This window comes from Anabrus simplex, chromosome 9 (genome assembly GCF_040414725.1).
Source record: "Anabrus simplex isolate iqAnaSimp1 chromosome 9, ASM4041472v1, whole genome shotgun sequence".
Classification (NCBI taxonomy): domain Eukaryota; kingdom Metazoa; phylum Arthropoda; class Insecta; order Orthoptera; family Tettigoniidae; genus Anabrus; species Anabrus simplex.
This window is the reverse complement of record NC_090273.1, coordinates 89,812,807-89,827,411: the sequence shown is the minus strand read 5'-3', so window position 1 is coordinate 89,827,411 and position 14,605 is coordinate 89,812,807. Positions and strand designations below refer to the sequence as shown.

Sequence of the window (14,605 nt, the reverse complement as noted above, 5' to 3'; positions counted from 1 at the left end):
CCCACCACCCCATATGTAACAGTGAATAGCCATATACTTGAAGAATGAATTCACAAACGCTAATCCCACACTAACATAGTTCAGTAAATGCTTTCCATTCCTAACTGATTCGATATCTTTCCCAAATCTACGCATCACCTTCTCACATCCTTCAGTTTTATTTCCAATTCTTGCTTTGAAATCAGCCATTAGCCCTATCCTGCTCGTGTTGTTGATCCTATCTACCATGCTACTCAGTGCTTCATAAAACTTTTCTACTTCATCCTCGTCTGCTTGCTTCCAAGGTGAATACAGTGAGACAATTTTTGTCCTAATTCCTCCAACCGCTAAATCTATCCACATCATTTGTTCATTTATATGCCTAACAGAAACTATGTTGCATGCCACGGTGTTCCTAATGAACAGTCCTACCCAACATTCTGCCCTTCCCCCTTCCACACCTGTTAAGAAAACCTTATAATCCTGTATCTCTTCCTCATTATCTCCCTTTACCTAAGCATTATTAACTCCTAACACATCCAGACGCATCCTCTTTGTTGACTCAAACAATTCTACATTCTTTCATCTGTAATCCCCATTAATATTGATAGCACCTCATCTAATTCTATTTTATTCACCAAATTATTCCAAAGGGGTCCCTGCTGGCCTGTCAAAAGAAAGTGGAACTGCATTTCTCCCATAGTTCTGAGGTTTGCTTAAAATATTCTGAGCTTGGTAAATTTCTGTACAGTAGGTACTGCATTACTGTCAGTGTAATATGTTGCTATTACCAACCTGGTGCCCACCTGGTAGCCATGATAGTTAAAGCATTAAGTCTATATGATCTGACACCGAGGTTAGCCAGTTCGAGTCCCGTTGTTTGAAAAAATTTCACCATCGGAATGTTGGCCAGCAGGGTAGGAGAGGCGATGGTATACAATTTCTAATTACTATTTGCGCGTTGAAAGCCTGGATTCAATTCCAAACCTCTCCACAGCGCTTGTGTGGAGTGAGGGCATATGACGCTGCTGATGGTGATTCGTCCGTCAGATGGAGACGTAAAGCTTTGAGCAGACCCCTTGGTATTATTCCACAGGAGAAGGCTACATGCTGACATCCTACCTCATTATCATCATCCCCACATCCAGACCTGCAGGTCGCCCATGGGAGTCAAAAAGACCTGCACCAGGCAAGCTGAACATGTCCTTGGACACTCCTGCCACTAAAAGCCGTACGATAAATAAATAGTAACCTGGCGCAGCCCTTATAAGGCAGACCCTCTGAGGAAGATAGGCAGCATCTGCTCTGTATGGGAAACAGTGTGCTAGTGTGTCAGAAGATAGTGCTGTACGCAGTGTGTAGATTGCAGAAATGAGGACAACACAAACATAAAACTGGTAAATTTCCTTGCCATGACCGGAAATTGAACCCCAGGATGGAAAACCAAGATCTTAACAATTGAGCCATAAAGCCAGATGTGCACAGTGTAAAATATGATAAGATTTTTGCACATTGTACTTGAGCCAAAGAGAATTAACCAATCTGAAATACCCTGACACATATTTGGGAAGAATCAAATAAAACTCTGCTAATTATTCCTGCAGAACCAGCTGGGTTTAATAATAATAACAATGCTGTGAGCTTGCATTCTGGAGAGTGGTGGTGGTGATTATTGTTTTAAGAGGAAGTACAACTAGGCAACCATCCTCTATATAACACTAATCAGAGGGAAAAATGGAAGGGATCCGACACTTTGAAAAATGAAGATATCGGCCAAAGGAAGACAAGGGCCACGAAGGGCATGAAAATGAAAGACTCCCTAGCGCTCGCAAACCTAATAGCGTCGGGGCTGGAAAAGAACAAGAGTTGACCAAGGGAGGTCGGATAGAATAGATAAAAGTGAAGAGCCTGGCACAAGTAAGTGGAAGCAATGCCAGGACTCAGCTAAGGGCCCCGTGAATGCCAACCCACGCTCCAAAGTTCAGAGCCCCTGGGGCTTGCATTCTGGAGATAGTGGGTTCGAACCCCACTGTCACTAACCCTGAAGATAGTTTTCCATGGTTTCCTCTTTTCACACCAGGCTGTACCTAAATTAAGGCCATAGTCGCTTCATTCCCACTCCTAGCCCTTACCTATTCTTCCCTGCATGCTTTCTGGGGTGCATGGATGGTGATGTTGGAGACATAATTTCAACAGTCCAAATGTGCAGAAATCCATTGGACTGGCATCAGAGTTCTTCATAGGGATGTATTAGCTGCTTGGCTGAATGGTCAGCATAGTACTCTTCAGTTCAGAGGACCTTGTGTTCTAATTCCCAGATGGGTCAGAGATTTCAACCTTAAATGGTTAATTCCCTTTGCTCGGGGACTGTGTGTTTGTACTGTCCCCAACATCCCTGCAACTCGTGAACTACAAATAACACTGTCCTCCACCGCAATAACAACACAATACGCATTTTTCCATACATGGAAGATGCTGCCCACTGTCATCAGAGAATCTGCCTTACAAGAGCTGCACCAGGCTAGAAATAGCCACACAAAAGTTTTAAAAAATGGAATGTCTTGAATTGGAATTTCCTGATAAAAATGCAGAGATGTTTTGGTGCTATGACAGGAGGCCTGCCCATATTGATCTGCACTTGGTTTGAGTCCACTCCATACAATCGTGCCATATCTATCCAATAGATAGATATCATAATGGATTCCTGAAAGTATCTTGTATTCAATTTCACATTCTTTTCAACCTTGTGTATCATCATCTTACACGCTGGGATGGTGGATTTTCATGGCATGCCAATCAGTGAATCCCGTGAAGCACTATGGGTGACAATTTCTTTGAAGCCCTTTTCCTGGCGTTTTTCGTCAGCAACTGATGAGCCCAGCCTAGCACGCGGGGGCGAAACGCTGGCAACCAGGAATGAGTTAGCTGGAAAATTTATAATGTCCAATAACGGACCATTTACATTGGTATTTTATATTGGCAAATGTTTCTCCGAAAGTTCCTGTTGTTTGTAATGGGCCACAATAGGTTTTGCGGTAGTCATCCTGAGTGTTAATCCATTTTTCTGATACTGTTTCAGTGCGTGCGTGCGTGCGTGCGTGTGTCAATAGATTTTCAGCACCATTTCATGACACTCACAAAAACACTCATCCACCTACAAGGTCATACACAACACTGCTCATGACAACAGACCCGTGTAGCTCCAACAGTCACCCACCAGTTGGCCGTGGCATTATGCAATTGGTCATGTATAAACCCAATGACCCCTGTATTGCATAACCCTAATATAACATGATGTAAAGTACTTTACAATAATACTTTGAGGAAGGAACTTAGAGTAAGGTTGAAAAGCTTCATTTAGATTTATCAATCATCATTTTCAAACTCCAGTTAAACAAAAACTGTGATTCAACTTTGATTTAAGTCGGTACTAAGCTATGAGTTGCCCACTTTCATAGAATTAACGTTGACATAATTTGGTGCATACTATGTTGACAGTTACAAGTTTCTGACTAATGTGTTACTGATAGTTCTTATGTGCAAATGTTTTGAGCTGATATAATGCAAACTGAACCTGAGAAAGAATACCGGCACTTCTAAAGTTCTATTTCGGCTACTGAAAAGTACTATACATAAATGAACAGAAACCTTCTAAAATCTTGAACATTTTTCTATAATGGTAATGCTGCAACATTGAATGAATCTTCTTGAATGGCCTGTGATTGATTGTTGAGTACCATCCTTAATTCACTATTTTACCACATCAAAAATGTATAAAAGTCACTTTAGTTCTGCTATGGGGAAGAATGGGGATGGGAACGAGTGAATCTCAATGTTATTTTTGTTTTGTTTTGAATACCACCTTCACACCCACCAAAAGAATTACTTGGGACTTCAAAATAATGATGATGATGATGATGATGATGATGATGATGATGATGATGATGATGATTATTATTATTATTATTATTATTATTATTATTATTATTATTATTATTATTATTATTATTATTATTATTATTATTATTATTATTATTATTATTATTATTATTATTATTATTATTATTGGCCCTGATTAGGTGTAAGGACCCAATTACATAAATGCCTATAATAACCAGCAAAATGGCTGCTTTCTTTTTTGATCTATTATGATAATGATGTAGTATAATGGTCTCATTAATTTATGAAGGCAGATAAGTTTTTCACATGCCTCATGGATAGTTGTAACTTATACTTCCTGAACAAGCATTAACATGAGAAACTTCAATGAAATCTCTGGCTATAAATTTAATTAAAATATGAATAGTAATCTTAATTGTCTGTTAATGAAACAAAGCACTTCAAAAATATTCAAATGGTTTATATTTTTATTATTAGTTGCAACTAAAGTTATGCCTTGACTTGATGAATAAAATTCTAACATCAAAAATTATGATTTAAATTCACTTTCAGGTTCTTTTATTTCTCTCTCTTTTCTCTTTTTGTAAAGTTTTAACTTGTTAACTTTAGAATATAGTACCTGTTAACAACAAAATTCCACATGCTGAGTTGCAACTAATATGAACTGTGTGAATTCTTTCTTTGTTTTGAAAAAGGTTAACTGTTAAAATAATTTCTCCCTCAAGTTTATAATGAATGAATTATATGATTGTTTGAATAACTTCTAAAATGATCTGCAAACCAATATCACAATTTTCACATTAAGGTATTCAAAAGTTTAAATATTTCTGTATTCTTTTGAACATACCAGACCATAAAGAAACTGAATCTAAGTTCATATAAGAAATTCTCTGGTTTAGTTTAATACTCGATAAATTTAAAATTTTGAACAGGGTATTTCATTCATTATAAACTGAATTTTAGTATCAAGATAACTGAATAGTTGTCTATTTTAGTTGTGATAAGAGTTAAAATAGTACTGTTTATTTAAATTCATTAAACCAAGCTGTAATCTTTGTAGTAATATTATGCCAAAATATTTGATTTCTGCTTGAAGTTCTATGGTATCAATTAACAGCACTGGTATGACCTTAGAGCTTGATTTGAATGGTGATGATTTTCTTTCTCCCCAGGAAAACAAGCTAGGAGATATCTGCTTCTCTTTGCGTTATGTGCCGACGGCAGGAAAGCTGACTGTTGTTATCCTTGAGGCAAAGAATCTGAAGAAGATGGACGTGGGAGGACTTTCAGGTCTCTGTTTATTCATATATACAAATAGCCTGAAATTGATAGTATCTAATACATCTTTATTTAGTTGCATTAATAATTTGGTATATGGTTGTACAAATACTGATGAAAAAGTTACGATGAGGAATATGTACAGTCGCTCAAAAAAAAAAAAAAGGAAATGAATGAGCACATGTCATTGTATAAGTTCCTTTCAGGTACAGTTTCTCACAAACAATTGAACCTACAGATAAAAATGTTTCTTGTGGGTACCTACATGGGTGGTGAATTATATCTTAATAAAAATCCACAGCCTGTTTCCAGTCATTCAACCGGGTCAGGAATGGAATGAATGAATCCCTCATCTAGCAGCAGGAATAGGAATTGTGCCAGCTGCCAAAGCCTGTTGCACTCCTCTGGGCCAATGATTAATGACTGACAGATGAAATGGTACTGGAGAGTGTTTCTGGAATGAAAGACAACAGGGAAAACTGGAGTACCTGGAAAAAGACCTGTCCCGCCTCTGCTTTGTCCATCACAAATCTCACATGGAGTGACTGGTATTTGAACCATGGAACCCAGCGGTGAGAGGCTGGCGCACTGCTGCCTGACCCACGGAGGCTCTAAGTATAGTTTGATAATAATGAAAATTAATTCTCATAAAACATAAAATGCAAGGAACATAATATACCATGCATTCATTCATTTCTTTTTATCAAAAACACACAGTAATAATTTTAAAAGTTTGATAAAAGAAGTTCTAAAAATGAAAACAGCAAAATGTATCCTGACTTCTTCTCAATTACTTATAGTTAACATTGTATATGGATTTAAGCCCAGTGTTACAACTAGATGGCCTTCCTTGATGTTAATGCTATATGGAGGGATGTATTCACTATTGCACAACTTTGCGCGGGTGGTAGTGAAGTGTATTACATGTAAATAAAAAGGTGTGTATTAAGACAAACACAGAAACTTTTTTGGAAAGTCTAAGGATAAATGGGCAGAGAACTTTTCATAAGAGACAAGAAAGGGACCTTTGCTGTAAGTGTGAAGTGGAACAATAGAATACTAGCAGAGTGTTTCCATTATCTAATGAATTGCGAACCACCTGGAGACAAAGTGGAACTTGGGCCAGACATAGAAGAGAGACAGCCATGACCTCTGACCAGGGATGAGGTTGCACAAGCCATAAGGAACCGTAAGAATGACAAGGTGACTGGAGATGATGGGATATCAGCGGAGATGATAAATTGGAGAGGCAACAAGGCAACAGACATGCAAGAACGGGGACAAAAGGAACACAAACTAGAGAGGGATATCTCTCCTAGAGGTTAGCTACAAAATGCTGTTGAGACTCCTCCTGAAAAGAGTAGAAGAACAGCTAGACAGTACAATTGGAGATGACCAAGTGGGTTTTAGGAAAGGACTAGGGTGCACAGAACAGATATTTACTCTGATAAAGCACTGGGCCTTGAAGAACAAGAAGGTAATTGTAACCTTTGTAGACTTCAAGAAGGCATACCGGTACAACTTCATAGACAGAGAGATGCTGGTGAGGATTCTGAAGAACAGAGGACTAGATGGCACCACATGAGAACTGATAAATAAAATACTGACAAACACAAAGGCAAGGGTGAGATTCAGGAGTGCACTATCAGAAGAGTTTGAGATGAAGATCGGAGTCAAACTGTCACTGATGTTATTCAACATAGAACTGGATGAAGTTCTCAGACAATGGAGAACAATAAACGAAAAGATGGGGATACCAAAGACATGTGAGGAACAAGAAGGATAACAGGGCCAGGTAGACTGCCTAGCCTTTGTGGATAACATAGTAACAGTAAGTGAGACAGAAGGAGACGCAAAGAAACAACTCGACAACATGTGCAAGATAGCCAGAAGGGTAGCATTATGGATCGCCTATGAAAAAACAAAAACTCTGATCGCCAGCAATTGGAAACCATCAGAAAGCACCGTGCAGAAGGTAGAAAAGTCTAAGTACCTTGGAGAATATCTAAGAGGAAGGAAGAGGAGCAGCAGTGGAATAAAAGAGAGGGCAGAGCAAGCGGAGAAAGAAGAGAGAAAAATCCTGGGGAAGATAGTGGGATGATAAAGAGGAGGTGAAAGACGGGAACTAATATTGAGGGACAATCTCAGAAGAAATAAGACTCAAAAGAGCAAGATTTTCTGAACTTGAAGAGAATGACTAGTAGAGTATGAGAGAAAATGGATAGGACAAGAAGAAAGACAGGAACTGTGGGTTGTGGAACTCCACAAGGACTGGACTGAGATGGGAATCAAGGTGGAAGGGACAGCGAACTAGAAAAATAAATATACACCACCCAATATGACAGAGAAAGGTACAGAAACAGGATAGAGAAACCCAATCAGGGAGACAATCAGCTGAAGAATGGGAGAGAAGGGAAAAGAGAATGAAGAGGTTCTGGAAAAAGAAAACCCAAACCATGACAAAGCTGCCTGTGATATTACAGAGGCTGTAACAAAAGAAGATGATGACAAAACTGCAACATATTTTACCTCTACCGTGAACAGCATATGAACTGCCTCTAAGTCTGCCAGAGAGCAATGAAACACATTATTCTTGGAAACAGCCTAAGAGAGCAGATCCAAAATGAGGAGAATATGAGGACTTGTATGCCAATATGATGGAGCAAGTGGCGTAAGAAAAGTAAAGAAGGGCAGGCTGAATAACAAGAAGTGCCTCAAAATGGATCATGGCTCTGATGGAGTAAAGACCATCAAAGTCAAGGAGTGTCAGGTTCTAGATGGAGGGATGACGTCCTATGTCAAGCAGGAAACAATCGAGATTCTCTCTTGATACTCGATATGTTCAAGAGTGGTAGTCAATAGGCTGTACACCACTACTTTTACCATTTTTATAAGAATAAAAAATCATTATAATTATAATAGTGGTTCATGTGGAGGATTCCTGTAGTCACATCCTAGTTCATGAATCATGGGCAAAAGCTGTGAGTCCTAATAAGTGGTCCACTGAGTCAGGATAACATTTGCCAAAGAATACAAGTTTGCATCTTGGATATGTTCTGAGTTGTGGCCCTCCTTGTGCTCAGGCTGCTAGGATTATATAATCCACTGGCTGTCCCTAACCCATTCAAAGAGGGATTCTCACTGGAACTATGTATAAGTAGGTAGCATCCCACTGCATAAAATTTTTACCGAGCACCCTCAGATCATTTTAAGCCAACCTTGGACCTATGGGAGTAGCAGAGTCCCACTTCCATTTGATAGGCCAGGGAATCCTTGGAAACAACTTAACAACTGCAATAACAACAACATCAACAACAACAAAATCAATGGGGAGCTATCAGTATTAATGGGCCTTATGGAAGGAAAAAAGTAGAACTGGCTGTGTTAGGAGTTAATGATATTCAGATAAGGGGATACAGTGAGTAAGAGATAGGAGATTATAAAGTATTCTTAAGCATTAAAAATATTTAGAGGTTTGATTCTTTTTTTAAAATCTTGTAGCGGCTCGATAACATGAAAATATTTCTACTGCATATGTTTATTGAAATTGATTTTTATGGTGCAAAATGTAGTAAGAACATAAAAAAACAAAAAATACATTTATCTTACCAAAATAAAATATCTATTTATGTTTTCAGTAAAGCTGTTAACTACATTCGTAGAAAAATATTTAAAGATGACATAGATTTTAGATATTAAATTCAATAGTTTAATTTGCAAATGCTTGTTTTTATAATATTTCTAATTTAATGTAGGTTATTTCAAATCCTGTACATGCTGTTTAAATTTGTTGAGTTAACTTTTATTCCGGAGAGGTTTTGAAACCCCCCTTCCCTAACCTCACCTCTGGGTATGGCCTGGCTAGTAGGCTAAGTGAAATTGAATCAATATGCAGCAAATCTAATGCCATGAGCTTTCAATTGCAATCAATGGCATTTTGTATGAAAGAAGTGAATTCCCAGACAGAACTGTCTTTAGATTGATCTAGTTTCAGACCAGCTTTACTGTGCAGGAGTGCAAGCTGCATGGACTCAGATTATCTTGCTCAAAAGTTGGAAGTAATACACATGAAAGTAGTAAGAAATATTTTGGGTGAAAACAGGTAGGAACAATGGCAAGAAGGCACTTGGAATGAAGGATGAATTTGATGGATGAAACTGTGTGTATAAATAAACTTGGGAAATGGAGGAGGATAGGTTACCTAGAAGAATAATGGAATGGACTCGGTCATTGAGGATAAGAGAAGTAGAGAGAGACAAAGGCGACAATGGTTAAACTCTGTTTCTAATAGTCAGGGGTGTGGAACTAAACAGGGACACAGAGTTAGTGTCAACCAGATGATAGTGGAGATTGTGCACTTAATTAATTCACAAAGGCTGGCAGAATGAATGCAGGAATGTATAACAGTCTATAAGGAAGATGTATGTACCACATGTCTTGGTCTAAGTAGTCAAGAATAACAGCCCAGAGCGTTCATCGTACTGACCACATGGCACCTCATAACCTGCAGGCCTTTCGGCTGAGCAGCAGTCACTTGGTAGACCATGGCCCTTTGGGGCTGTTGTGCCATAGAGGGATGTACCACACGTAATTATGTTATAATAATTATCCATAGTACCGGTTGACATACTACAGTACAAATAATTCACCAACCATACTCATCTTTATGGACTGGTGATACTAGTATTGGGATAAATGACATGTCTGCAGTATTGCAAGTACGTGCATTTAAATACATTTCCCTATGCAGCTAATGAAGACATTTTCTAATAAAGTTTGTCAGTCTCTGCTGAATAGTCAGGACTCACATGACACATATTATCCTTTCCATAAAATGAATAATGCCTCTGAATATTGAATTTTTTGACATGGTTCATTATTTCAGACACACATTTTGTAAATGTGCTATAATTTTGACATAATTCCTTTAAAAATGCAGTAGAATGACAAATGAGCATGCTATATGTATACTCTCTGATACCACATGTGAGCACAGATAAGTTTTTGAGCACTGATTTATGCTAACTGAAGAGAGTAAATAAATAATATTTTTTCATCATTTTCAAAACATTTCATGAACGGTATGAAACTGTGGAAAACAACCTGGCAGGCTTTACAATAGAATTTTTTGGAACCACTTTGTGAATTCCATGTGTATTTATATGACTTAAACAATCCCCAGATGATTTAATAAATAGGTGACAAAATTTATTTATAAAGAACATGGATTTTCTTCCATGGATTTCATTAATATTGCTGAACACATAGATGAAAGTTAAATGTTGATCATGCCAATAAAAAGAGTTAATTCCCAATACAGTACAATCTCAGCAATTCAGCCCTCTCAGGAACTGAGGGGGGTGGATTACAGGAAAAGCTGTGTGTAGTGAGCAGTGTTACAAAAATGTTGCAAACTTATGTCTGGGAAGACTTGGGAGTAAGGAGGTGAGTTGCTTGATTACACAGTTATGTTTCAAGCTGCCAGTGGAGAGGTTGTGTAGAATGACATTAGTTTTATAGGAAATATATTCTGTACATATTCAAAGAGGTTTTTCCTTCAACTTGTCCAGGTATCTATCATTAGCACAAAAGTAATCTCAGCCCATAAGTTGTTAATAAAGGAATTTAGCTTTTTCTTTAAAGAATATCTCCGTTAATTGGTATGTTCTGGTTACATTTCTGAGAAATTGTACATAGAATGCTTTGTCAACTTTTGAGTTATTTGCCATCTTCACACTCACTCTCTCTCTCTCTCTCTCTCTCTCTCTCTCCCTCTCTCTCTCTCACCTGTTCCAAATGCAGCAGTATTTACTAACGCTCGATTTTCATCCATTTCTTTTTAATATCACTGAGGGCTGATGATCTAAATGTTAGGTTCCTTTAAACAATAAGCAGCATCAAAATCATCAGATTTTTGTGTTCTGACACTATATTAGTCACTAAATCATACCGTTTCTCACCTCACTTCAATTTCTTAAGGATAATCAGACTTATGATAATGTTTTGTGTTTGAGTTTGTCATTGTTCAAACCACAACTGATGTTGAATGCACACACAAAATTATGCATCACACAAGGAACACGAACTGTAGATACAGTACATGCTGAATTAACAATCCAAGTAAATGGTAACAAAGACTGTAAAGGAGAGGATGTATAAGTAACTGGTAAGACCCTAATTAGAGTATGGAAAACTCACCAGGATTGATGCTTGTTGTTTAAAGGGAACTAACATTTAGGTCATCGGCCCTTCACCAGAATTACTTGATTCAGAAACTGGAAAGGATCCAAAGGAAAAGTAGCACAATTTTTTCTGGGTGATTTTCATCAAAAGAGTAATGTTTGAATATTGAATTTTCATGACCACATTGTAATCAAAATTGACTTTCAACTTATTAGGTTGTGTTATGTACATTTAGTATGTGTTGAAGAGATGCTAAGTACAGAACAAAAATGGCCAACTGGACATCAGTGGGATCCGAACCCACAACCTCCCAATTTCCCATCGGTTCCTCTAACAATTGAGCTATGGTGGCCTAGGTCATCTTTGTTCTGTTGGAAAGGATCTAAGCTACAGGTCTGGCACTACTTCCGTCACACTGTAGAGTGTGTACAAGTTGCCCATTGAGAGCCAAGTCAATGAATATTGAATTTTCACAACCACATTGTAATTGAAATCAACTTTCAGCTTATTAGGTTGTGTCAAGTACATTTGTGGAGGTTGTGGGTTTGGATCCCATTGGTGTCCAGCTGGCCATCTTTTTCTGTACTTAGCATCTCTTTAACAAGTACTAACTGTATGTAACATGACCTAATAAGTTTAAAAACAGATCAGATGTAAGGCTTTTCAGGCGTTTGCTCTATTAACCAGCATTTCATCTTAGGTCTGACACTAGACTCATCAGAGTGGGATGTGTCAGACCCTACCCACTGACGCTGGGGTGTATGCAGGTGAACTTATCAGAAGCCCGTTATAAGAGGCACAGTCTGATAACTGCATACGGGAGATAAATCTCCACAATGGAATTACTGCCCACCTAGCAATTCCTAATGGAAAATTCTAAGTTCCCATGGAGGGAATTAGATATTTTTCACCAATAGAGCTTGTGAAAATTAGATTGGATGTAAGGCTTTTCAGGCATTTGCTCTATTAACCAGTGTTTCATCTTAGGTCTGACACTAGACTCATCAGAGTGGGATGTGTCAGACTCTACCCACTGATGCAGAAAATGCCTGAAAGGCCTTACATCTGATCTGTTTTTGACAAGCTCTATTGGTGAAAAATATCTAATTCCCTCCATGGGAACTTAGAATTTTCCATTACTAATAAGTTTAAAGTCGATATCAAAAAGAGTAGTGTGATGAAAATGTTGCAAACTTAGGGCTGGGAAGACTTGGGAGTAAGGAGATGAGCTGCTCGACTATGCAGTATATTCTAGATGTTTATTCCCATAGGGAACCTGAAATATTTGTCCTGAATGAGTAAATTTATATTGGTATTATGCAGTATGTTCTGAGCGGTCATTGGAGAGGTGGTATGGAATGACATTAGTAGACAAATAAACTTGAATGGAGTTTTTAAAAGTGAAAAGGATCATAATATAAAGTTGGAATTAAAGAAGACAAATTAGGGCAAATATTCATTTACAAGAAGAGGAATTAGGAATTGAATTTACCAAGGGAGATGTTCGATAGATTCCTAACCGCACTGAAATCATTTTTTTAATATTAGGTAAACAACTGGTAGAGAATCTGTCACTTCAACAACAGCCTTAAATGCAGATCAGTGATGACTGACTGATGATTGAAGGCTGCACTACAAACACTACAAAGTTAAAACCCAGGTGTTTCAACATAGCTCACTAGGTGGAAAATAAAAGGCCAGGTTATTGGACATACCAGAGTATTGAATGGCTGGATTATGGAGATTGTACTGTATAATAAAATAGGACCCCATTTACCTCACCAAGACCCTAACTCTGTATAACATGGACAATATACACTATACTTTGACAAAAAGTAATAATGAACTCTCAAGAGGGGGCATCAGAATACAACGAGATTTCTCACATATAATGATCAAATGGATGTAAGTAAATGATTAAATAATTGACCAGATCAGTATGATTTGTTTATTACAGAATGGAAGAACTTCAAACTTTACACCTTAGTAATACCTCATCATTCCACTTCATGCAATGAAAAATGAAGAGATACAATATGGTATGGAGTCATACAGAGCTTTGATGTCATCCTATGACAGTCCAGTTCAGCATTTTGTAGCTGTTCTCTAGAACCCTCAAATTCCATGATAGCAGAAGCTGCAGGTCCAGCAGGGGACACACATGTTCACTAGAAGACAAGTTTGGCTGGCTGGCCAATGGAAAGTTTCAACATGATGCAGACAGACCAGTGATCCTTGAATAATATGTGGGTGTACATAATCTTGTTTAAAATGTCCTTATCTAGGCATGCCATCAACAGCAATGCATGTAGCTGCAGGTTCTCCTGAGTGTACTGCAGTCCTCCTTACCCTTAGTAATGGAACCCAACAATAGGAGATATGATCACACCAGGCAGGATGGATGCCTGGTTGTACTTTCCCTTAGGAAAAAAAGAATCACTACTCCCTCACATGGTCACATCAGTATGTGATTTAAAATGAAGTTATCTTCTCAATTTTCCAAACTGTAATATGATCTGACAAAGGCATGATTAATCACTGAATATAATTCATCACTACCTATTCAGAGGCCATCCCTGTCTCCAGTTTGACACCATAAAGCTACCAATGGTAGAGCTTTAAGAGCAATCCCTAGAGAGATATCTAGAAAAATGAGTTCAGTACCTACAATGGTGTGAGATAAAACTGGATGATGCATTGATTATGCTTCAATTTTAACAGTTAGATGACTGAGTAGTCTCTATACCTAACTAGGTCATCTATTAACCACATCCTTCTTAGCCTTGCAATATGAATGTGTATACTCATATATCCCATACTTTTAATCTCATCTCACAGAAAAATAACAAGGATGAAACCAATAGCTAAGCTACAAACAAATAAGAATCCTGCTTCTTGAAATTCATTCAATAAATTACCCCTTCAATTTCATATCGGTGTTAATAATGCCTCTTACGACACTGAAAAAAATGAAATGGCGTATGGCTTTTAGTGCCGGGAGTGTCCGAGGACATGTTCGGCTCGCCAGGTGCAGGTCTTTTGATTTGACACCCGTAGGCGATCTGCGCGTCATGATGAGAATGAAATGATGATGGAGACGACACGTACACCCAGCCCCTGTGCCAGCGAAATTAACCAATTAAGGTTAAAATCCCCGACCCTGCCGGGAATCGAACCCGGGACCCCTGTAACCAAAGGCCAGCACGCTAAGCATTTAGCCGTGGAGCCGGACTCTTACGACACTGTCAGACATTCTAAATACTTA

The 14,605-nt window shown here is 38.2% G+C and overlaps 1 protein-coding gene across 4 annotated transcripts in view; it reads left to right on the top strand.

Annotated features, from left to right (window-relative positions):
* The window catches only part of Syt1 (Synaptotagmin 1), a 327,591-nt gene that overhangs the window by 274,264 nt on the left and 38,722 nt on the right, over positions 1 to 14,605 (top strand). For 2 of the 4 annotated variants that reach the window (XM_067153882.2, XM_067153880.2), the window contains exon 8: positions 5,061 to 5,169. In XM_067153882.2, the coding sequence (XP_067009983.1) occupies positions 5,061 to 5,169 (109 nt within the window). Of the gene's footprint in view, positions 1 to 5,051; positions 5,170 to 14,605 lie in introns of all 4 variants that reach the window. The other 2 variants (XM_067153879.2, XM_067153878.2) reach the window with 1 other exon arrangement.